At 35.5% G+C, this 25,778-nt stretch overlaps 1 protein-coding gene across 2 annotated transcripts in view; it reads right to left on the bottom strand.

The window, feature by feature from the left end:
* LOC127173883 (receptor-type tyrosine-protein phosphatase mu) overlaps positions 1–25,778 on the bottom strand; it is a 228,799-nt gene that overhangs the window by 23,969 nt on the left and 179,052 nt on the right. For both annotated transcript variants that reach the window (XM_051123958.1, XM_051123950.1), the window contains 7 exons: positions 24,473–24,624; positions 22,710–22,784; positions 21,307–21,333; positions 15,813–16,027; positions 10,732–10,819; positions 10,030–10,106; positions 6,627–6,663 (listed from right to left, as the gene is read on the bottom strand). In XM_051123958.1, coding sequence (XP_050979915.1) covers positions 6,627–6,663; positions 10,030–10,106; positions 10,732–10,819; positions 15,813–16,027; positions 21,307–21,333; positions 22,710–22,784; positions 24,473–24,624 — 671 coding nt within the window. The remainder of the gene's footprint in view (positions 1–6,626; positions 6,664–10,029; positions 10,107–10,731; positions 10,820–15,812; positions 16,028–21,306; positions 21,334–22,709; positions 22,785–24,472; positions 24,625–25,778) is intronic.

Here is a 25,778-nt window from a genome sequence, read left to right as displayed (position 1 = left end):
AAAAAAAAAAAAAAGATTTTTCAAAATTAATACAAATATTCTTATTTATAATAATATAAATATTATTTTATGTTTTACAAGAAAATTCTATTTTATTTCTCGCACTTCAAAATTTCATATATTCATGTATAATTATTTGTGAAATTTACTTGAAATTTCAGAGTGAATGTTTACACCAATTTTTTTGTAATAAATATAAATAGAAAAATTACATATTTAAAAAAACCAAAACAACAAAAATACTAAAACTTTATAATATAAAACAAAATATTTCATAAAATCCTAATATGAAAATAATAATAATAATGATATTACCCATAATTTTCTAAAACATTTTTAGATGTCAAGCAGGACATTAATTAGTGTTTTAGCAACACTTATCTATTTAACTATAATTTATTACAAGTATTATGTGAGTATTATGTAAATAAGTACGATAGCATGATTTTCAAATATCTTTTGGTTAAACTACCAATGACCTTAAACCTTAATAGAAGTAATTGTAATAATTACCAAAAGCAGTTATGTTTGTCACGATACCAGAATGATATTTATTTAAACCCAAACATTACAGCTTTCATAATCTTCAATAATCACTACAAACTGAATGATTAATTTCAGTTAACTATTACATTACAACACACATGCATTACCTCACATATACACTAATACTAATTGTTTTATCATCCTCAAATAATAAACCTATAATCCAGCTCTAACCTGATAAGTGTAATAAATACATTATTACTATTAATTCCTGTGAAACAGCATGTATTGTGAAACAATAACCTATATATCTAATTGAAAACAAACAAACAAATAACTAGTAAACAAGAAGCACTGATGTAAATGTAAATTACATCCGAGTTAAAATCATAGTCCTACTTTCAGTCATCCTTAAGGAAACATGCATGAACATACATCGAAAACTAAACGCTAAAATAAGAGCTGATATTACTGGATTTTAATATTGGCCAAATCAGGCTGATGCCAATAACTAAAAGCACTAACATGAAGCCGTAACAGCAGGGAGCTTCTCTCGCTCCAATCGAGAGGTTTTCACACGTGAAAGCGCAGCAAACGCTTGATGACGGTCGAGCTCAAAGTCAAGAGCGGCGCTCCCCGACGCGCACCTGGTGCTTCATTCCCAGAATATCTTCAACCGCACATTCCCAGGAAAACAAATGTGCTACTAAAACTTATTGGAGAAGTTTCAGCAAAAAAACAGAGAGAAAACAAGAGGAAACTTTATGCTGAAGTCTGAAGATTCTGCCAAAAAGGGGGAAAAACTGCACACACATCCCGTATCACAAACTTCAGCTGTCAAGAGCTGCTGACAGTCATTTCTGGAAACCCACCGTTTCTCATCTGATGTGTGTGTGAGTGTGTGTGAGCTGCTGAATTCTCCTATAACAGCATAATATAAAACACTGATAGACACAAAGTCTCTGTGTGCTCATTAATATTACATGTTTGCAACACACACACACACTGCAGCGTCGCTCACCCGCTTTAACTATAACCAGTCACTAAACATCAAATTAGAGAAATTAAACCAGAGGAAACTGCTGCTGTGACTGTCAGTGTGTTACGTGGTTGCTAAGGTGCTCTGGATGGTTGCTAGGGTTGTGTTAATGTATCTGATCTCTTAGTAACATATCAGACGTTCATGACTGGAGCACAAAGCTGGTTGATCACATCACTATCAGCACTAGTACTAGTGAGGACTGACTTGAATAACCTGCACTAATGAACGAGGCAGAGTTACTGATGGTTTTTGCTGGTTTTCCTACACTGATCTAATAATGTGAGCTCAAGCTGCTGCTGAGAGTCCAGAGCTGCATTTACTGCCAGTGTGTGTGTGTGTGTGTGTGTGTGTGTGTGTGAAGCTCAACTGGACTGACAGCTGCAGCTCCAAATCTCAGCAGAGAACATCACACACACACACACACACACACGACAAATCTCATTAAGGTGTTAGTTCACCCAAAAAATTAAATTCTGTTCATTTATTCACCACTTTAAAGACACTTCTAAGAAACCTTGATACTGCTTTTTGTTCTTTGTTCAGTTTGACGGCCGCTGGTCTTTGCTGGTACGTTTATTTCTGTCTGTGTGTGTATACATCAAAATCTGAACGGGTAATAATTGAATAGCAGTATTAAAAGGGATTTATCATTATTATTCACAACAGGATTTAACATGGATTTAAATAAAAGATATTTGCTGTAAAAAAAAAACCTTCTCTTTTAAAAAAAAATTAACTTTATTTAAAAAAATCAAAAGTAAAAGTATTCTGAACTATGCAAGAAGCATTTCAAACATCTCCAGTATGCTTTATAATTACCCAAAATAAATCACAGCTCCCCTCGTTATGCACGTTGTCACGTTTGTCAGAAACATAGTCTGGCTGTCGGTTGGAAAATTACAACTAAAAGCATCCACAAAATACTCATAGGCTAAAAACACTTCACTAAATACTTGATGTTGGCAAGTAAAAAAAAAATTCTTTAATCTGTAAGTTTTTACGCTCACTCGAGGTGCTTTTTGAACTGTGCGAAAAGGGTTAATGTGAATAATGGGAGATTCAAGTCGTGTGACTGCGTTATGGGACGGGATAACTCGACTAACTAGCAGACTCATCTCATTGTACAGAATCTGAAATGTTGTTATGGTCTTTCTACGATCATTCAAAGTCTGCTGTCTTATTTTGCCCTAGTATTTTTGTATAATTGCTTTAAAGAACTGTATTAAAAGACTGGGTTTCCAAATAGCTGACATCCACCTCTGAAAGCAATGACCGCATGTATTGTTTCGTCTGTTCTCTCTGAATCGCAAGTCATTTATTATATGTGAAAATTATTATATTCAGTGGCTTCTCCTACTTTTCTTAGTGATATTTAGTGCTAGTTTATCAGGAAGTGACGATTTTGTTCTCTCTGACTCATTGCAGTGCTTATTCACAAATGTTTTAAGCGATGTTTCAGTTTTCCAGGTAAATTCGCAGCTTTGGATGGAAACCCGGCTAATAACGTCTGTCAAAAATAACATGCAGAACATACAGTAGTATTACGATAAACCTGCAGACGTCCACAGAGTACATGCATTTCCTAGAAAACCTAAGCTACTGGACGCTTTGACTACGTCATCACTTTCTGAGCAGGAAAAAAAATATATATATTGACCTGAACGGCTTTAACATGCCGTCTGTCAGATAATATATAACACACATGTGCACGGCTGGGTAGATTACTTACAAACTGTAGAGTGTTACTGATTTCAAATTACATGACAATAATTGTAGTTAGTTACCTAATCCATTACATTTCACATTTTAGGTAATATAATTGGATTACTCTGATTACTTTTAGATTACCTTTGACCTATCTTGTTTATTGCATTGATTTATACTGCATCATTTTGTACCATATTGAATTAAACAAAAGTCCATTAAACAAAATATTACGTCAACATTTTCCAAAAGCAAATAATTATATCATAAAAATGAAAAATGAAAATAAATATTTTAAAAATAACAACAATCTAAATAAAACACTAAAAAATAAGAAATATTTTATTTATCTGCATGTCATGTGACCATTAACCAATGTCAGAGAACCATAAACATGCAAATCTATTATGCAATTATTAACTTAAATTAACCCTGAAATCTCAGGAGTGCTTTAAGTAAATATATTAGGTGAAAGAGGCTCAGCTGACAAAAAACATTGGGAAATCCCTGCATTTGCATTTGCATTGCATCTTTCAAAAGACATAATCCATAGTCCATAACCTTGGACCACAAAACCAGTCATAAGGGTCAATTTGTCAAAATTGAGATTTATACATCATCTGAAAGCTGAATAAATAAGCTTTCCACTGATGTATGTTATTATAGGACAACATTTGGCCGAGATAAAACTATTTGAAAATCTGGAATCTGAGGGTACAAAAATTAAATTAATAAAAAAATAAATAAAATAAAAAATAAATAAAAAATCTAAATATTGAGAAAATAGCCTTTTAAAGTTGTCCAAATGACGTTCTTAGCCATTACTAACTAAAAATTACGTTTGATAGATTTACAGTAGGAATTTACAAAATGTCTTCATGGACATGATCTTTACTTAATAACCTATTGATTTTTTGCATAAAATGAAAATGGATCATTTTGATCTCATACAATGTATTCCTGCTACAGATTGTTGCTACTGCTACAAATATACCCAAACAGTTACAATAACCCACTGAGTAATAAATCACACGCTCATCAGTAGTCGATGCAATGTTGAAATGCTAAGAAAACACTTCCTCAAATTGAAATGCTTTGAAATGCGGTGCGGGTCTCAATTTTCTGTGCAATTGTAATCATCTGACTAGTAACTTTGAGTAAATGTACATAAAACCAGAAGACTTTTTTTTGCTATTTTAGAAAGGAGAATTAAAAAGATGAAAAATAAAGAGTAGGGAGAATCAATAAACAATGAATAATTTATTGCTATTTTGTGAATAATATGCAATCATGTAATGAAAAAGAAACTGTAGTCTGATTACGAGTATTTTAAAATGTAATGTAATCTAATTACAAGTATTTAATTTTTGGAATCTGATTATGTAATCCATATTACAAGTAGTCAGTTAGTACTCAACACTGCATAAGCGAGTATATAAATGTGTTCACTTGCTGAAATTGAGTCTGAGTGTTCAGGGAACTGAGTGAAACGCTTCACACAGAATACTGAAAAAAATAAAATAAATGCCAATCCAGTTGAGAAGAAAAAAAAAAGGTTCAGCATGTGTTGGTTTTGACATGCGTTTTTAATGCCTGAACTACCCATTCTGATTCTGACATTTCTAAATTTCAGCACATTCTCAATCATTTCCTATTCTTGACTGATCTTTCGATGAATATTTTCAATATTAGTTCAAGTAAATGAGGACAGAACGCTGTTTTTCGGCTGAACTCTTCCATTAGTTGAGTCTCTCTCCTGCAGCAGAAGAGGAAGCTTTTCTTCTCATTGGGTAAAGTGATGGTCTTTTATCCGGTCAGATCTCTCAACAGTGACAGTGTTCATACATTATTCTCTTACAAGCACACAGAGGTAAAAATCTCCCATCAGCCCTCGGTTTCTCCCGGTACGTCTCACACCTCGACCCCGGCGCTGCGGCTCAGGACCGCTTCTGTTCCCACGCTTCACTCCTGCCTGTCTGTCTCTCATGTCAAGCTCAGAATGAAGATGATGAATTATGTATCGCTGCAGCTCTCAGAGAATCCTGATGCTGCCCGTCCTGAAGTCCGGCTCCTGTCTGCTCATAAACCCATCCTGAAGTCTTTTATGAAATCAGTCTGACGCCCTGCATTCGTTAAAGATGTTACTGCCTCGCATTTAAAGACGCAGCGCGTTTAACGATGGAGTGACAGAGAGACAGAGGGAATTAGAGAAGAGGAAGACGAGGGAACGCCTCAGGCAGCACAGATGAAACCTCAGGCGCTGAACAACCTGAGAGCCACTGAGAGATATATTCCAAGCTGCAAATATATATATATATATATATATATAACAACTATTTTCAATAGCACTAATAATCAGAAATGTTTGTTGAGCAGCAAATCAGCATATTAGAATGATTTCTGAAGGATCATGTGACACTGAAGACTGGAGTAATGATGCTGAAAATTCAGCTGCGCATCACAGAAATACATTACACTTTAACAGATATTCACATAGAAAACAGCTGTTTGAAACTGATAATATTTTACAATTTTTACTGTATTTTTTCAAATCAAATTAATGGAGGCTTGGTGAGCAAAAGACACTTTCAAAAATATTACCAACCCTAAAATTATGAACTTTGCTAGTGTTTAAAACTCTTTAGATTTTGAATTTATGACTAAATAAATTCTAATCACAAGCCTCAACATTTATAAAAATATATAGTTCAAAAATTAAACAAAAGATAAAATAGATAAACTACAGCTGAAAATAAATACTCAAAATATAGATTTATACATCTTATAAATGATTTGCTGATATGGTTCGTAAAAGATATTTGAGGCATTTGAAGAGAGTGTGATGGATGTGTTAGTATGCAGAGAAACACACTGGGCCCTTGTGTGTGTGTGTGTGTGTGTGTGTAAGTGTGTTTTAATTGAGACACGGAGGAGAGCAGCATGCAATGCTCTAATAAACAGGTAATTATGCAACTCCCCACACCACACCGGCAGATTGAGACGGCATCAGAGACCACACGCGCACACACACACACACACTAACACACACACTCATCCATCAGCTTTAACCCGTGAGCTCGTCTCCGCCGCCAATGCCGGCCCTCGGCAGGCCAGATTAGACGAGTGACAAACGCTCTTCTGCTAATCCATTTATTTAATATGCCACCCATGTGCCGCCCATCGCAGCCAGACCTGATTAATCGCTCAGGAGACATGAAGGGCAGCGCGGCACACACACACACACACACACAATGCACTATCACACACATACATACATACACACACACACACACACACTCAATCTAACCAAATAAGACCCAGTAGGCTCTGGGCATCTGCCTCCACACACACAAACACACACACACACACAGAGGAAATGATGTCAGGCTCGTACCTTGTGTAGCGATGTAGTGATTCGGCCTGTGATAGCCCTGAAACACAGACAGACAGACCATCACATCATTATATTACTTTTTACATATATATATATATATGTGTGTGTGTGAGTGCATGTGTTTGTGTGTGTGTGTGTTCTGCCAATAAAAAGAGCTCAACAGCTGATTCAGTCATGAGAGTCTGAGAGAGAGTTGATGATGATTAACAAAACTAAACCAGGAGTGATTTTAACCTTGCGAACATTATAAATGTCATGGAAATAAGAAACGCCCTGAGATCTGACTGTAGATCAGCTGATCACCATCCTAAACATCAGACGAACATCTGACCTTTGACCTTTTACTAAGCATAAACAACACCTTCACCATCAGCACACACACACACACACACACTCTCACAAACACTCACTCACACACAAAGTTACTCACTCAACCACACTTGCACACACACATTCACACATACACACACTCTGTCTCACTCACTCACACTTTCAGACACTCACACACTCATTCACACTCGCACACTCTCTCACACTTGCTCACACACACTCACTCGAACACTCACTCACACACACACAAACTTATTCAACCACACTTGCACACACACATTCACACATACACTCACTTGCACTTACGCACACGCACACACACTCACACTCACTCGAACACTCATTTGCTTGCACACTCATTCACTCTCACATTCATTCATTCACTCACTCACTCACTCACACTCTCAGACACTCATTCACTCACTTGCACTTGCACACACACACTCACACTCACTTGAACACACATTCGCTCGCACACTCACACTCACAGACACTCACAGACACTCACACACTCTCTCACACTCATTCACACTAACACCGTCAGACACACAGTCTCTCACACTCATTCACTCACTCACTCACACACACACACACACTTACTCACACAGGTGTACTCACACACACACTCTCACACTTTTAGACACACACTCATTTACACTCACACACACACACCAACTCGCTTGCACACTCCCACACACACATGTTGTGTTTCCATGTTTTATGGGGACATTCCATAGGTGTAATGGTTTTTATACTGTACAAACCCTATTTTCTATCACCCTACACCTAAACCTAGCCCTCACAGGAGACTGTGCACACTTTTACTTTCTCAAAAAAACTCATTGTGCATGATTTATAAGCCTGTTTCCTCATGGGGACCTCACAAATGTCCCCACAAGGTCAAAATTTACTGGTATTGCTATCCTTGTGGGGACATTTGGTCCCCATAACGTGATAAATACCAGGTGCACACACACACACACACACACACACACACACACACGCACACTCCCGCACACACTCACTCTCACACTCTCAGACACTCACACTCTCTCACACTCATTCACTTGCACACTCACACACTCATTCACTCACTCACTCGTACTTGCGCACACACACTCACTCGAACACTCATTTGCTCGCACACTCACTCACACTCTCAGACACTCACTCAATCTCTCTCTCTCTCTCACACACTCCCCCACACACTCACTCTCACACTCTCAGACACTCACACACTCTCTCACACTCCCCCGTACACTCATTCACTCACTCACTCACTCTCACACACACACACACACACACTCTCTCTGGATTCCTCTATAAAAATTCACCATTTTCACACTCATTCGCTTGCACACTCACACACTCACACTCTCAGACACTCACACACTCTCTCACACTCCTTCACTCATTCACTCACAAACTTACTCAATCACACTTGTGTACTCACATAAAGTCACGCTCCCTTGCACACTCACACACTCATTCACTCACTTACTCACTCACTCACACACACATACACTCTCTCTCTCTCTCTCTCTCTGGACTCCTTTATAAAAATTCAGCAAGACACAGACATGCAGGCAAACAGCGCACAAACAAAGACAAATGTGCTAAAACAGAAATACATTTAGCAGCAGCCGTAGTGAGTTTATTGGACGGGTTTAAAAGGCTTCTGAAGTAGAAAAGAAAGTGCAGCATCCATCCACCCAGTGAGCCTCTTTAACACACACACACACACACACACACACACTGATCTAATAATGACTGCGAGCGCTGAACAAACATAAAGAGCAATAAAGCCAGAGACGAGCACACAGATGCGTAAATAATTTACATCTGTGCATGGGTAAAGAGACTTAAAGCGGCTAATAACCAGAGCTGACTAATGACGCTATTAGAGACTCAAACCTTCAGACGACTGGATATCGAGCGCTCGCCATTAAAGCCTGTTTACATTCAATGCAACTAAAGCAAACAACAGTTACACACGTCAATACTATTAACACTGAGTCTCAGACTGAGTCTCTGTCATGCATTACAAAAATCTCTTTTTGGTGTGTTTATCAATATCCAACCATCAAAAAGGCCTTTAAAAGATAATCACAATATTTGGTCTCTAAAGATCTTTAACTATAAATTCTTACGTACAGTAACACGACTGCTGTTAGATGAGATGTGAGATGTTCACTCAATAGGAGACACAGACTGCTGAAGACTATCAAACACTACCCACAATGCATTTCAGCATGAGTCCATCTCTCTCCCTCCGTGCTGAACCCTTTTATTCATCCCTAAAGTCTCCTGTACTCGTCTGCTGTCATCCCTCGCTCTATAATTTACACTGCTGATCTGTTCCTCCTTCCGCTGACATCCCGAGAGGATCTGGAGTGTGTGTGTGTGTGTGCTAAAGAGTGTGTGTGTGTGTGCATGTATCAGGGTCAGTATAACTCAGAAGTCAAGAATCAGTGAGAATCTGAACTGGTCACGACACACAGGAAGCTGAACATGTAATAACAGGAAGAGATCAATTTCATGAGTTCAAGTTGAGACAAAATAATCATTTCATTAATTATAATTATTTACTCCCAGATATCTAGAATATATAAGATACATTTCTATATGTTCATAATTCTTAATTTCAAAACAAACAAAAAGTATTTCTTGCTACAAGTTTAAAAAATATTATCATATTTTAAGACTTAACCCCAGTGTTGCCAAGTCTGCGGTTTTCCTGCAGAATTGGGCTGTTTTAACACTGTTGCCGTGGGTTGTTTTTCATGTCGGCAAGTTGAAGCAACCATAATAACGTAACATTAATGCACTTGAAATGCAATTGGGGTATTTTTGGACTAGTTTTGAGTAGCAATTGGGAGGGTTATGTTGTGAAAACCTGGCAACCCTGCTTCTGCTGTGGGTACAGTGTGTGTGTGTGATTGTGTATCTGTTGTCAAATAAGTGTGTTCAGTACATTTATGTACGTCAAAGCGTGTGTATTTGTGTTCTTGTAATCGTGTGTGTGTGTTGTGCGTGACCTTTGTGAGAAGGTCACGGCTGCTTCTGTACTCACATCAACGTAATTAGCATTAATGTAATCAGAGTTCTGCTCTCCGTCCAGATTCTGCAGCCGCACACGCGAGTGATCATCTGCAGACAAACAGACAGACGTCAGGGTCTCACGTTGTGCGTTTCTCTCCAGTTCCTGTGTAATCTGATGGTCTCTGACACGATAACACTCGTGTTGCGTGTGTCCAGATAACACGTGTGTGTTTATCAGATGTGTGTAAATGTCGTGCTGTGCCGCACAATCATCCTCTCACACACAATGCACAAAAACAACTAATCTAGAGGTTCTCTACAGGCTCGCAACCTATATATAACATTTCATATATGTGACCCTGAAGCACAAAACCAGTCTTAAGCATTACGGGTATATTTGTAGCAATAGCCAACAACAGATTGTATTGAGTCAAAATTACAATTTTTTTTTTTTTGTAAATTTCCTACCGTAAATATTTCAAAACTTAATTTTTGATTAGTAATATGCATTGCTAAGAACTTCATTTGGACAACTTTAAAGGTGATTTTCTCAATATTTTGATGTTTTCGCACCCTTCCAGGTTTTCCAATAGTTACATATAAATATAAATTATATATTAAATATAAAATTTGATTTGTTGTAAGTAAAGAACCATATAATCATGAATAGCATGACCTCTGGAGTATTCTGAGGCAAAAGCATGTTAAATTCTGAACACGGACTGATACGCACATGCGATGATGTTTCCGTAGCGGTTCTTCATGCGGTTCTCGTCTTTCTTGGCCGAATCCCAGGGCGCAGACTGACCCTCAAAGAAGCTCTGAGGAGACACAAACACACAGAAAGACGGAGACGCGTGAGAGTCCAGCAGAAACCACATCAGTCCAGCACAACATCTGATCTGCTCCGGTCCTGTAAGCGAAGGAGAAGCGTTAGGGTGAAGCGTCAGCGGGACGAGGTCAGACACCGGTCCTGTCAAAGCATCTGAAACACAAACACGGTTATTCCTCTCGGATCCGTCCGTCTGAGAATCAAAAACCTTGTCATAAAAAAAACACAAATTCCACTGGCGAAGCGCTTCTCATAAACACAATACAATCAAGGATAAATATTCACTGCAATATATTGGCTTGTTTTCCATTAAAAAATCGAAACATTCTTAAATAAAGAAAATGTGCTGAATTATTGAAACGCACAGCTGAGGTGTGAGCCGTAATTTAACCATAAACCTCATTACATTCTCTTTCATCTCCGCATCTTCAGCTTCTCAAGAAAACTCATGTTTTTACTGCAAAACAAGACCAAAATACTGATTGAAACTCCAGCTCATCTGAATGAACACACACACACACACACACACACACACACACAGATGAGGCGTGATGAGGTCATATGATGAGCGTCATATCTGAATGATGGGAATGTGTGCAGATGGACGTCTGGACTCAATAAAAGAGTTTTATTTCATTTCAGTTACCACTGATTTTATGTCAAGTAATGAAAATGATTGTTTTTGTTGTTTTCAACTTCTGATTATAATCAAGCACATCATGAAGGTTTTATGCACATCTGTGTGCAGTAGAAATGATAGAAATGATCTATCAATCCAGTTGTTTTTTATACTTATAACTTTTATATTCTCATCACAGTAGAAATATCTCCTAATGAGACGAGCTCCTCTGTTCTCCCCCTTTGGAATCAAACGGTTATTAATGTATTGGAGAAGAAGGGCGGTTTGACGTCGACTCGAGCAGATGAATGACGACACTTCCTTTGACCATGTGACTCCTCAGAGACCAATGATTCATCTGCTTTCCCATCATTAATTCATGCCGGAAAACTTCACTAATGATCGCTCACATCTAACCCACATCATCTGCATGATTGGCACTTTAGAGCTTCAATATCATCTTTTCATGCGTTTTATTTTCATTCGTTCGACTTCTGGATTTCTAATAAAAAATACTGAAAATCTAAAACACTAAATCTGTGTGACCTGTGTGATCTGAAACGTGAAAATATGCTGAAAAACATCAAAACAACAATGACATTTATATGAAGAACATCAGAGACTGAAGATTCACAAAACCATCATCACCTTCACTCAGAAACTCCTGTAAGACTGTAAACACACGCTTTAACTTATAAGACAAAACAAGTGGTAAATAAGACAAAACAATTACAAGTGCAGATGTTTCATATTTTAATTCATCCCCAAAATATTTGTATCTTTCAAGAACCAAAGACAAATTTATTTTATTTAAACCATGATTTATTTTGTGATTCCAGATGCTTCAAGAGCCGGACATTCTTGGAGATAAAAAGATACAAAATTAAGTGTTTTAATATAGTTATTTAATAAAATTATTATTATTATTTTTTATTTTAACCATTACTCTTTTTGTGACTCCAGAAGTTTCAAGAACTGATTTTAAATCATTTAAAATATGATAAAGCATGCCTTAAATAAGCTAAAACAATTAAAAAACAAGATTTCATATTTTAACTAGATGAGTAAAGTTTGAGAACAAACTTTAAGTTGGCTTGAGAAAGCCTAGCCTGAAAGTTTAAAGCAGTTGTAAAAGTATGAAAGATGATGTTGTTGGCATGATTTAGGACATTGCTTACACAATTTAACATGTTGTTTTAGCATGATTAGCTTGTTGTTTGCATTTTTATAGGCTGATTACAATGTTGTTCGCATGATTAGCATGTTACTAGCATGTTGCTAGCATGATTAGCAAGTTACTAGCATGCTTTTAGCATGATAATCATGTTACTAGTATGTTGCTAGCATAATTCTAGCATGATCAGCGTGTTACTAGCATGATTCTAGCATGATTAGCATGTTTCTAGCATCATTAGCAAGTTACTAGCATGTTTCTATCATGATTTGCAAGTTACTAGCATGTTTTTATCATGATTAGCAAGTTACTAGCATGTTTCTAGCATGATTAGCATGTTACTAACATGTTTCTAGCATGATTAGCAAGTTACTAGCATGTTTCTATCATGATAAGCAAGTTACTAGCATGTTGCTAGCATGATTAGCATGTTACTAACATGTTTCTAGCATGATTAGCATGTTACTAACATGTTTCTATCATGATTAGCAAGTTACTAGCATGTTGCTAGCATGATTAGCATGCTACTAGCATGCTGCTAATATGATTCTAACATGATTAACATCAAGTTATGCCACATGCTAAGAGATTTAATTGGGGAAAAAATTGAGTAAAAAATAATATATATATTTTTAAATCCTGATCCCTATGGAACCCTGTTTACACCACTGAATAATAATAAAAAAAAAGGCTATTGCGACTTATCTCACAATTTTTACTTTTTTTTTCCTCAGAATTGTGTGATATAAACTGGCAATTCTATGAACTTAGCAGCCTTTTTTTCTCCTCAGAACTGAACTTTATGACTCACAATTGCGAGATTGTATCTCATAATTCTGAGAAAAAAGTAAGAATTGTGAGATACAAACTTGCAAAAAAAAAAAAAACAAACTTCTGACTTTATATCTAGCTATTCTGTTTTTATAACTTGCAATTGTGCGTTTGTATCTCAGTTCTGAGAAAAAAAAGTCAGACTTGTGAGATGTAAACTCGAAATTGCGAGAAAAAAGTCAGAATTGTGAGATAAAAAGTCGCAATTAACTTCTTTATTTTTTATTCAGTGGCGGAAACGGGCTTCCATAGAACACAGATCCAGCAATTCATGAATGACTAGAAAAATCTTGCAGATTGACTGGTTAAAAACTGCAGGAGCCCTGAAGAACATTCAGCTCTTAAAACTCCTGGAATCTTGAAATGTAACTTAGAAACTAAAAAATGTCTTGAAAGAAAAATCTTGCAATCTTTGTTGATCTTGTTTTGGATGATGGGAGTCACAGAGTCAAATGGTCGTTTCAGATACTCAGTAACCGTCAGTAATTGTCACTGTTTGAGTGTGCAGCAGAGAAACGAAGGGGATTTTAGCAAAATGAACGATGAAGGGCTTCAGAAACTCTCTGAAAGCATAAAGGGAGGATGATACACACACACACACACACACACACACACACAGAGCGGCTCTTTCAGTCACATGAATTACATCATGCTGGACACGAGTCACATGACCAGCAAAACACACCCACACACACACACAGCGCTGCAAACATTTGACAGACAGCAGTCGAGTGGTCACTGTCTACAACATCATCACCATCATCATCATCATCATCATCTCTCAGTTACAAAGGAACCAAACGAAGTGTGATCTTACCTCATTGATCTGCTCCACAGAGAACCAACAGAACCAGAAGAGAGAGACACAGTGTGTAAGTCAACAATAACACAATCCACACACACACACACACACACACACACACACACACACTTCATTATATGAACCCTGGAGGCTTTACAAAGGCCAGGCGTGTTTGTGTCACTGTGTGTCTGACATCTTCATCTATAATACAGCAGACAGAACCTCAGTGAACACGGAGAGGAGAACAGGAGGACAGGAGACGAGAGGAGGTGATGGGAGAACGAGAGGAGAAAGGAGACATGACAGGAGTGAATGAGGATGATGATGATGATGATGAAGATCAGTGCTTCTCAACCTCTTTGACTCAAAGCCCCCGTCCAACACAATATATTAAAACCTCCTCATATAGACTAAGATAACAACTCTAGAATTGTTTTCTTTAATTATGAGAATTATTTTATTTATTTTATTTATTTTTAACAATGATTTGGTGATTCTAGATGTTTCAAGAACTGCACATTCTTAAACAAAAACAGTTTTTAAGGGGGATTTTTGATGATATATATGATATATATTTTTATTTAATATTTTATTTAATTTTATATTTTATTTAATTACATTTTATTATATATATGATTCCTTTTGTGATTTAGGAATTGTAAATTCTTAAACAAAAAAACTGTTATAGGCAAAAAAAAAAAAAAAAAAAAAAAATTGTAAAAATTTTTACAATTTTTAATTTTTAAACCATTTATTAAATTTAAACCATTTAATTTAATTTATTTATTTGTTTATTTAAATTCCAGATGTTTCAAGACCTGTGCGTTCTTAAAAAAACAATTACTGAGGGGGGAAATTAAAAAGGAAATTTTTTTTTTTTAGCATATTAATAAAGATTAATTTAATTAATTTCATTTAATTGAGCTTAATGTAATTACATTTAAATTTTAATGAATTTTAATTTTAACCATGATTCATTTTGTGATTCCAGAAGTTTAAAGAACTCTACATTTTTGAAGAAAAATGTATTTTAAAGGGTAAATAAATAAATAAAGACTTTTTTTCTCTCTTAAATTAAAAGGCCCCATTTTGGGCCCCGGCCCCTGGTTGAGAAGCACTGATCTAGTGTCAATCATGCTGCATTACTGCAGATGTGTGTATGTGTGTGCTGGTGTAACTATATTTTGGAGACAAATTTGCACCTAGAAGTGAGTTAAATTGAGTATGTCCTCAACTGTAAAAATGGTGTGAAATAAACATTTGTAAAAATGTTGAAATATTTGTGTATAGATTTGTTTACAGTATAGCAGAGGACTATAGAATGACCCCATTTGGAAAACATGCAGTAAACTTTTGTGTGTGTGTGTGTGTGTGTGTGTGTGTGTGAGAAAGACACATGTGCAGCAAAAGCAGCTGATGTGAACACACTCACACATGAATAAACTATCTGACTTAACAAAACAAAGAGAAACACGCTCATCATCATCATCATCATCAGGAATGACACTAAACACAAGTGGGCGGCAGTGAGGATGATGGGATCGATGAGCTCTTACCTCGTACTCCTCTTTGAAGCCGTAGCCCTCGGCGCATTTCATCTGCGTGATGTGCTGCAGCAGGTCGGCCACACGGATGGCGGGATGCAGCTGGCCCGTCTGGTACGGCACGTCCACGGCCTCGCGCTTGCGCAGCGAGTGTGTGTGCGACGAGTGTGTGTGCGTGTGCGACTGCACCAGGCTGCTGGTGTCACTGGTCAGGGTTTGAGTCTCGTCTGCAACACAAGACAGAAAAAACACGCGATGACGTCAGGCTGAAGAACGCGGCGGTGAAACACATCATGCTTACAGTCACACTTACGCTTCCTTTTACAGTGACTTCAGTCACGTAACCTCACAAGCAGGCCCTAACAAATTTAAAAGTCCAAAATAAATCATAAGCTGATATATAGTCTTACACTAAAACAATATATTTTACTAAAAGTTCATGTTTACATCATTCCAAACCTGCGTGATTTCAATGTGAAATTATGTTAAAATCATAAATATATAACATAAAATAAATGGAAATATATAAATGGAAATAATACTATATACCATTTTTTGTGTTTCCAAAACACCTCAGAAATATTATAACAGTAGATCATATGATCCTGCTGAAAAATAAACTCTAAAATACAGCCTAAGCTGATCATTATTCTGGATGTAACTGGTTAAACCTAGTGTTCAGCTGTTTTTTAGGTGGCCTTCCAGTCTGACTGGCTAAAAAAGTGGTCAAAACCCCTCTAAACCCAGCCTGTTAAACCAGCAAAGACCAGCCAACCAGATTAGACTGGTTTTAGACATTTTTTAAGCAGGGATATGATGCTTTATATAAGCCGTTATTTACTGAAAATGCAGAAACGAACAGGAAAGTAACAGCAGGTTTGGAATGACATGAGAGCATAAATAATGACAGAACTTACATTTTTGGCTAAACTCTTCATTTTGAATAAGCAAGGCAAGACACTACAGGTGAAAAGGATAGAAATTTAACCATAGCAGTTATTTTAGTAAATCCGAAAATACTGTCAACAGACAGAAAGCTAATACATTTTCACTTTTCTATAAATAAATTGTTGTATAAATCAGTGTGGATGATATGGCAACACATGCCTCAGTAAAAAAACTTCAGAATATAAATAAGAATAAATCTCTAAGTTTTGGTGTATGTATGTGCAGCTGAAGTGGAGAAACAAACTCACCCTCTTTAAATATACAAAATTGTCACCATGTTTTTAGGAATAATATGTTGTATAAATTAGTGTAAATGATATATGAACAAACCCCTCTGTAAAAACCTTCAGAATATAGAGAGGAATACAACTGTAAGTTTTGGTGTACGTAAGTGCTGGTGAAGTGAAGATAAAACTCATTGTCTTCAAAAAATTAGCATTTTTACCATGTTTTTGAGAGTAAAATAGTGTATAAATCAGTTGTGAATGATATATGAAAAAACCCCTCAGTAAAAACCTTCAGAATATAGAGAGGAATAAACCTCTCAGTTTTGGTAAATGTAAGTGTTACTAAAGTGGAGATAAAACTCAATGTCTTCAAAAAGTAGCATTTTTACCATGTTTTTGAGAGTAAAATGGTGTATAAATCAGTTGTGAGTGATATATGAAGAAATCCCTCAGTGAAAACCTTCAGAATATAGAGAGGAATAAACCTCTAAGTTTTGGTAAATGTAAGTGTGACTAAAGTGGAGATAAAAACTTTTAAAGATATTTTGGAATTGAAATCTACAGACGCAAATAGATAAAGTGCAATAAAATAAACATGTATATGTGTATTTTGAATGTTTTCTTTCAGCTAATCTGAGTGAAGACATGTTTTTCAGACTTGACCAGTGCAATGTTCCTCCTGTAGTGTCTTTGCTTAATTGCCTGTATTTTTCCAGCTAATCAATCAGTGTAAAAGAAAGCGCTTGATTGGTTTCCCATTCACTGGCGATGGATGGTCATGACACGACGTTGCAGGAAGGGTGGATGAGTGGATGTGGAGGGAGGGATCGATTGACTGCCCCGCTCGTTCATTCCTTCGTGAAATATCACGTGATTCTTCCTCTATAACTTCAAAGAAACACGGCTAGAATCGGCCTGTGTGCCTGTTTCGCCCTGATCTGAGATCTGCCATGAGGCGTGGGTGCTGTCAATCAACAGCAAAGCACGAGCGGATGATCGGACGTGTGATGACGGATGTTCAAAGCCACACGGGCCGAAGCACAACAAGCCAAAGCAAAGACAGCAGAAACACGATGCAGACGCACACGGGAGGAGGATGATGATGATGATGAGGAGGATGCGGTGGACGAGTGATGCTGTAACGCGCCAATGGAGGGAGTGACTCTAGTGAAACACACAACCTCTGTCACGCTGATGAACTTACCATTAATGGGGACTTTTTAAGCAGATACATTAGAGGTTAAACGAGAGAAGAGAGAGACAGAGAGAGAGCGAGAGACAGCCAGAGAGAGGAGAGAAAGAGAGAGAGAGGAGACAGGGTATAAGCAACAATTACACCAAAGAGAACTAGCAGAGCTCTGATCAGTTGCAGGGCGTTCGGGGATCCGGGTGTTATGGGACTCAAATCACAATGAAGGAGAAAAATGAGTTTCAAAACAAAAGAAAAAATGCAAATAAAACTGGTCAGATGAACACTGCAATCGCTTCATGGAGATCTACAGAGCAGTGGCCTCACAAAGGAGGTCAAAGGTCACGAGGGGGCCAATCAGACTCATCATCTGTCAAATTACATGACCTCGTTCACAAAAATACGGCTTCAGTGAGGAGAAACATGAACTGTGCAGAACTCGTTTTGTGCAGCTTAAAGAAAATACAGGCATTTCATTAGAATTGAAAATAAATAATTAAAATTGCACTGAAATAACTAACTACATAATACTATTATTGTTATAAATTGTAAAATATAAAAATAGAAACAAAATAAATGTATTCATAAACAAAATTATAACTAAAAACAGAATAAATAATAAAAATAAACAAATATGAGATATGAAAAAATACAAATGAAAAATAATAAATAGTAAAATATTTAAAATATTTAAAAAAATATTAAATGAATTAAACTATAAATGAAAATGATAATACATGAATAATCAAAAACAAAGAAATATTTAGTAAAATTATAAAAATAGACATGCAGAAACAAAATAAATGCATTAAATTATACATTAAAATGAATTAATCATATAAAAGAAAAATTTCTAAATAATGAATAAAAATGATAAACAGAGAAATGTAATAAATACATTAAATTATAAATTACAATCGTAATAAATAATTAAAATTATAATAAAAATAGAAAAATGTATGTATTAAAGGATCAATTAAAATGATAAGTAAAAATATTAAAATAATATAAAAAAATAAAAATGTAATAAAAATAAAGTAAAAATAATACACAGTAAAAGATTAAACAAACAAGCAAACAATAAATAAATAGCAATGCTTGATTTGAAGACTTTTGCACAACAAACACTTGATGTCCAGAGTAAAATCTACATCCTCAGGGGTGTGCGGTTGAGAAGTGCTGAAGCAGCAGCTGAGCTGACTGTGCTTCTGCTCGTGTTGAACATCAGCATCATCTTCGCTGCTCCATAAACCCTCGTGAGCCGGAGGTGAAGCTTTCCTGTTTTTCCCCCATTTTATTGTGTAATGTAAACCTGTTCCCGCTCGAGCGATCGTTTACACGTGCCGTTAGCCCGAGAGTCATTCATATTTAATACGGCGCTCTGAGCTCTTATTTTTCATCACATCACATTATGTTAATCAATTAAATTCTCAGGCCTTGCGAGGGCCGACTCTGGGGTGCGGAGCGCTTTAGATAAATCGGGTGTAGAGGTGCCGCGAAAATGAGACAAAACCTGCTTTATTATTCTATTTTATCATAGAATAAACCAATAAACAGCCGCAAAATAAGAAAAAGAAAAACAAGTAGGTCAGAAAGAGCCGCTAAAGGCAGAAGAAACATTAGAGAGAATAGCAGAGGAGCAAAGAAACACTGGAGTGGATGTAGAGAACGAGACGGAAACGCCGATCCAGCCGTCCTTCTCCAAAAACTACAAAAAAACATCCCGAGGGGAAAATCGACACCGGCAAAACCGTCTCCACACTTACACAGTAAAGCATTGGCTCGTGAAACGCATCAGCCGAACCGCACGGACCTGAAGAACCGCACAGCAATGCGGTTACATTTACATTCATGCTTTCGGCAGACGCTTTTATTGCTATTGTCTTTTTAGCAGTTCTTTAGTTCTAATGCAACACCATCATCATCATCATCATCATCATCATCATCACCAGACCTAGTTTAATAAACCCTAACACTGCTGAACTTTGTTTTTAACACTGCACTCCTCATCAGAATCCTGGTGTTCACAGAATCTGCTTTCATAAAAATAAAATAAAATAAAAAAAAGAATGATTTCTTGATTATGTATTTTGTTCAGCATTTTATTTGTCACATTTATTTTAATGTATTATTTTAGTATTAAACAATATTTATTATTAAATTAATTAATTATTTTACTTTATTTATTTATTTATTTATTTTATACTTATTATTATTATTATTTTAATTAATTAATAAAAATATATTTTAAAATGAATATTTATTACACAATTTTTTTACACAAAATTCAATAAAAGGTCATTTATTATTACAACATTATTATATTTACATAATAATATAATATATTTAATAATAACAATAATAATAATCATAATCATAATAATAGTTCACTTAATATTATTAATTTGAATTATTTTAAATTTAAATATATTTTAAACTGAGTTGATTACACTTGTATGTAATTTATTATTGCATTATTAAAATATATATTATTAAATTATTAATGCATTATTTTACTGTATTAATACTTTTAATGAAAATAATAACAACCATAATAATGTATATTATAATAGTTCACTTAATATTAGAATTTGCATTTTTCAATTATTTTAAATTTAATTTGATTCTAAATGGAATGCATTCAAATGGAATAATTTATTATTGTATTATTAAATTAAATATATATTTGAAATGTATCAATAAATTATTATTAATAAATAAATGTAATAATAATAATAATAATAATTATTATTATTATAACTGACCTTCTATTTTGGTTTGTTTAATTCAATTTTGGACCCTTTTTTAAGAGTTTTTTTCTACTAACAACATGTAATTTGACTGAATTCAGGGGATTGAATCACTAACATCACCGCTCATGTGTGTTGAATGTGCAGCTACAGCATCATCCATCCACTCCTCCACATCCAGGCCACATGTCTGTCCATGCAAATGAGATGTCAGACAGGAAGTGACATCACCGGCACGAGGCGCGACGCGGATGGGATGGAGTGAAGGCGGAAGCCAAAGGAAGAGAAGCGACAGACAGACAGACGGACGGACAGACGGGTGTGCTGATGACAAGCTGTAAAACAACCCAAATCAAACAAACATGACGTGGAGAAACACAAACGTGGCTCACCTAAGATCGCGGTGGGAACAAACGGGTCTGGAGGAGTTTGACGCAGCAGAACCACCGAAACAAACACAGAGAGAAGAAAAACACAAGTCATCAGTCCGAATCAGGTTTCTGATTCACGTAATACAGCAGATCTCAAAGCACTATTTCCAAAAATATTTCTTTCAGTGTTCCTGCTATAATCATAATCAAGCTACTGGTTTTTAATCTTTAATCTTTTGGTTGTTGAGAAAAATAAAACTACAAAAAAAAAAAAAAGAAATTAAAAAAAAAAAAAAAAAAAAAAAGAAATATGAATACCGAATTTTAAGTACTGTTTAGCATTTTAAGTTAAATTTACAGTACAATACATGTGTGTATTCATTTATTATTCATTTATTATTTATTTTTATATTATTAAATAACTACTGATATATTATTAGATACTATTAAATTAAATTATTAATATATTTTTATTAATAATTGTATACATTTTATATATATATGATTGTTAATTATACGACTACTACTAACAACAACAACATAAATACACGTCATTATTATAAAGTCATAATAGAGTGTCATGTTTTAAGTGTTGAGTGCAAATAAATAAATAAGAAATACTAATTATTGATTTTATATTAATAATAATAATAACAATTATTATTATTATTATTATTATTAAATAAAATTATATTAAATAATATTAATATATTAAAATATTATTATTTGACTAATGTATTATTTTACTTTAATAATACATTTATTTAAAATTTTATATTCATATTTTCTTAGAAGTCATTTAATGATAATAATAACAACAACAACAACATTAATACACTTGATTATTTTAAGGAGTTTCATGGAGGTCATAAAAAGTATTTTTACAATACGTATAATAAAGCTGCTTGTTTTTAAACTTTTTCATACACAAACTGGGAAACAATCAGAAACTATAGTTGCTGAGTGCAAATAAATAAATAATAAGAAATATTAATTATTGATTTTATGTATATTATTATTATTAAATAATATTAATATATTACAAATATTATTAATTGAGTAATGTATTATTTTACTTTAATAATAATAATAATAATAATAAAAATAATAGAAAAATAGAGAAAACATGTTTATTTTCAGACTCCATTGGCAGATATTGTTCTTGTTTAAATCATTAATGAATTTTGATAAAATCCTAAGAAAACAAGACCAAACAAGAGAAAACAACAACTTCTTATCTGGTGTCATTTTGCTTCTCCAGTCAGTTTAGGAGTCTTTAAATACTGGAAAAACAAGATGAAAACACTGAGGAAGAGCATGAGTTCTGCGGTTTGTATTGACTGAGCTCAGAGTCGCTGGGTTTGCGGTAAATGAATGGGAGCGTGTTTCTGGCGGACGGACACGCGTGTGGAGTGTGTGGTTACCTGGGTAATACGTGTTTGGGATGCTGCTGCTCAGCGTGTTCGTCTTCACCGTCAGAGAACATGGAGAAGATCCGGCTTCACGGAGAAAAACACCATTACAAACTCACATTATCAGCACTGAAACTAAAACCACCACTAACACTAAAATAACTAGCCCTAAGTTTAAAACACAAAAAATATATATAAATATTTTAAATATTAGTAATAAATAAGAAACAAAAATTTGAAAACTAATAAAAATGACAAAAGCACATAAAATTACTATGTATAAAATACTAAAATAACACAGACACACAACTGCATGTGTTGTCCAACTGTCATGTCAATCACGTCACAACGCAAAACATATTAATGCTTTTAATCTTTAAAGGGGCTTAAATCATCATTGTATTTGTGTGGATCGTGCGATGGATGCGCAGACGCAGAAGCAGCTGTCAGCCGCACGTGTTTGTCCTGTAAAGCCGGAGCAGAGACGGCGATCTGAGGACGCGTCTGCGGGACGGCATGCGACTGCGTGTCTGCGTGTGCGATTAAAGCGCTCTCTCGGTCGGAGGCGTCAGGAGCGTCTGTGAGCACGAGTGTTTGCGACAGCTGCTTTATCACAATGAGTGTGTGATTATCAGACGCTTCCTTACACACGTCAGATTCACAAAACACAGACTGACACTAATCAGCTTCATCATACAAGCCTCACACAGAAGTACACACACAGAAGTCTCTTCTGCTCACCAAAACTGCATTTATTTGATCAAAAGTACAGTGAAAACAGTGAAATATTATTAGAATTTAGAACAGCTGTTTTCTATGTCAATATCTGTTAAAATGTAATTTATTTTTGTGATCAAACCTAAATTTTCAACATCATTACTCCATTTTAATTTTTTTTAATTTTTTCATTTTTTTTTTGTCTTTTTAAAGAAGTCTCTTCTGATCACCAAAGCTGCATTTATTTTATTAAAATACAGTAAAAACAGTCAAAAATCTGAAATATTATTAGAATTTAGAACAGCTGTTTTCTATGTGAATATCTGTTAAAATGTAATATATTTCTATGATCAAACCAAATTTTCAGCATCATTACTCCATTTTTAATGTATTTTAAAGAAGTCTCTTCTGCTCACCAAAGCTGCATTTATTTTTAATAAAATACAGTAAAAACAGCAAAAATTATGAAATATTATTAAAATTTAAACAACCATTTTCTGTGTGAATATCTGTTAAAATGTTATTTATTTTTGTGATCAAAGCTGAATTTTTAGCATCATTACTCCATTTTTAATGTTTTTTAAATAAGTCTCTTCTGATCGCCAAAGCTGCATTTACTTGATTTAAAATACAGTAAAAACAGTAAGAAAATTATGAAATATTATTAGAATTTAGAACAGCTGTTTTCTATGTCAGTATCTGTAAACTGTAATTTATTTCCATGATCAAATCTGAATTTTCAGCATCATTACTCCAGTCTTCAGTGTCACATGATCCTTCAGAAATCATTCTAATATGCTGATTTGCTGCTCAACAAACATTTATGATTATTAGCAATGTCGAAAACAGTTGTGCTGCACAATGTTTTTGTAAAAACTGTCATGCATATTATTTTTCAGGATTCACAGATGAATAGAAAGTTCAAAAGAACAACACTTTTTTTAAACTGAAATCTTTGTAACTGTCTTTACTGTCACTTTTGATCCATTCAGTGCATCCTTGATGAATATAAGTATAAATTTCTTCCACAAAAGCATGAAAGCGTGTGTGTGACTCACAGCGTCCGTTGAGGTTGTGTGTGTCCATGAATGAAAGCGCTTCATCACAGTTGGTTCCCTGCTCCGTGTAGCTTTTGTCCATTGAGTTCACCATCACCGTCATCTCCTGTCTCGTGCTGTTCAGCGTCTCCTTGCGCTTCTTCGCCAGTTTTCTGCAAATCACAAAATCAAAGATAAAGACAACAGCATTAGTTGAATATTCTAACAGGAAATACACATGACTTACAGTCAGAATGACACACTAACACACTGTGTGCAGTATGAACACTGCGTGGGAACTGTAAATAACACATTTATTTGAGTATAATAAGTGAAAATTTTCCAAATTTTATTTCATTTCACAGTTTTATTTAAACAGTATTTAAAGTGTCATTGTGAACACAGAACACTTTTAACAGGCTGAGAGGTTAGTTCAACAAATGTGTTTCAGTGAGCAAAGAGCAGTTCTGAGAAGCACTCAAGGTGGTCGGCCATTAAACTAATCAAAAGAGGCTAATTTTAATGAGCAGGGCCTGATTGAGATGGTGGAGTCACCCTCCCAATTAAAGCCCAATATAATTTTAATCAATGCCCCACCAAGAGCCTTGAGGAGTGTGATTACAGCCGCACAACGTACTGTCCAAGCCCAACACACACACAGCGGATGTTCGAGAATAAAGCTCTGTGATGGAGTTCTGCTGTAGCTGATCTGGATTCAGTTAACCTGCCTTCGTCTGCTAACGATCCGCACATGCAAATGAGGCCAAATTACTCAACCAATCCGTGGGAGGGAAATTAGCGCGCGGTTCCTCGCCCGAGGCCGCGTGTTCCGAGCGCTCGACTTCCCAAAGCGGATCCGCTGGTAATTTGGAATGAGATCTTGGAAACGGAGCCAAACCACAAAGCAAGGAAATTCAGCAACTTTCTACAAACTACAAACTCCATTAAAACCAAAGTGAGCTCATGAACATCAGCAGAAGACATGATTGATGAGCAGAGCTAACGGGTTACGCCGCCATGAGATTAGCCACGCTAAACAACACGCCATATTCCGTCAGGACAGAGTTCAGATCCTCCACAGGAACATCAACCGGCAGCTCCGAGTGAAAACTCAACCTCCAGATTGACATTCAGTGCCCACACTCAACAACTCACACTCAGAAATCACTAGCAAACTTCACTAATCACTACAAAGAAACGGCGCTGCATAGTAACACGGAGAAAGACTGAAATTATGTTTTCTAGCATCAGATGTTTTATTTGGAACATAATAGTTTTTGCACTGCATATGAGCTTTAGTTTTAATTTTAAGGTTTTACAAGCATAA

Source organism: Labeo rohita, chromosome 2, assembly GCF_022985175.1.
Source record: "Labeo rohita strain BAU-BD-2019 chromosome 2, IGBB_LRoh.1.0, whole genome shotgun sequence".
In the NCBI taxonomy this organism is placed as follows: Eukaryota; Metazoa; Chordata; class Actinopteri; order Cypriniformes; family Cyprinidae; genus Labeo; species Labeo rohita.
This window is presented reverse-complemented; position numbering and strand designations above follow the sequence as displayed.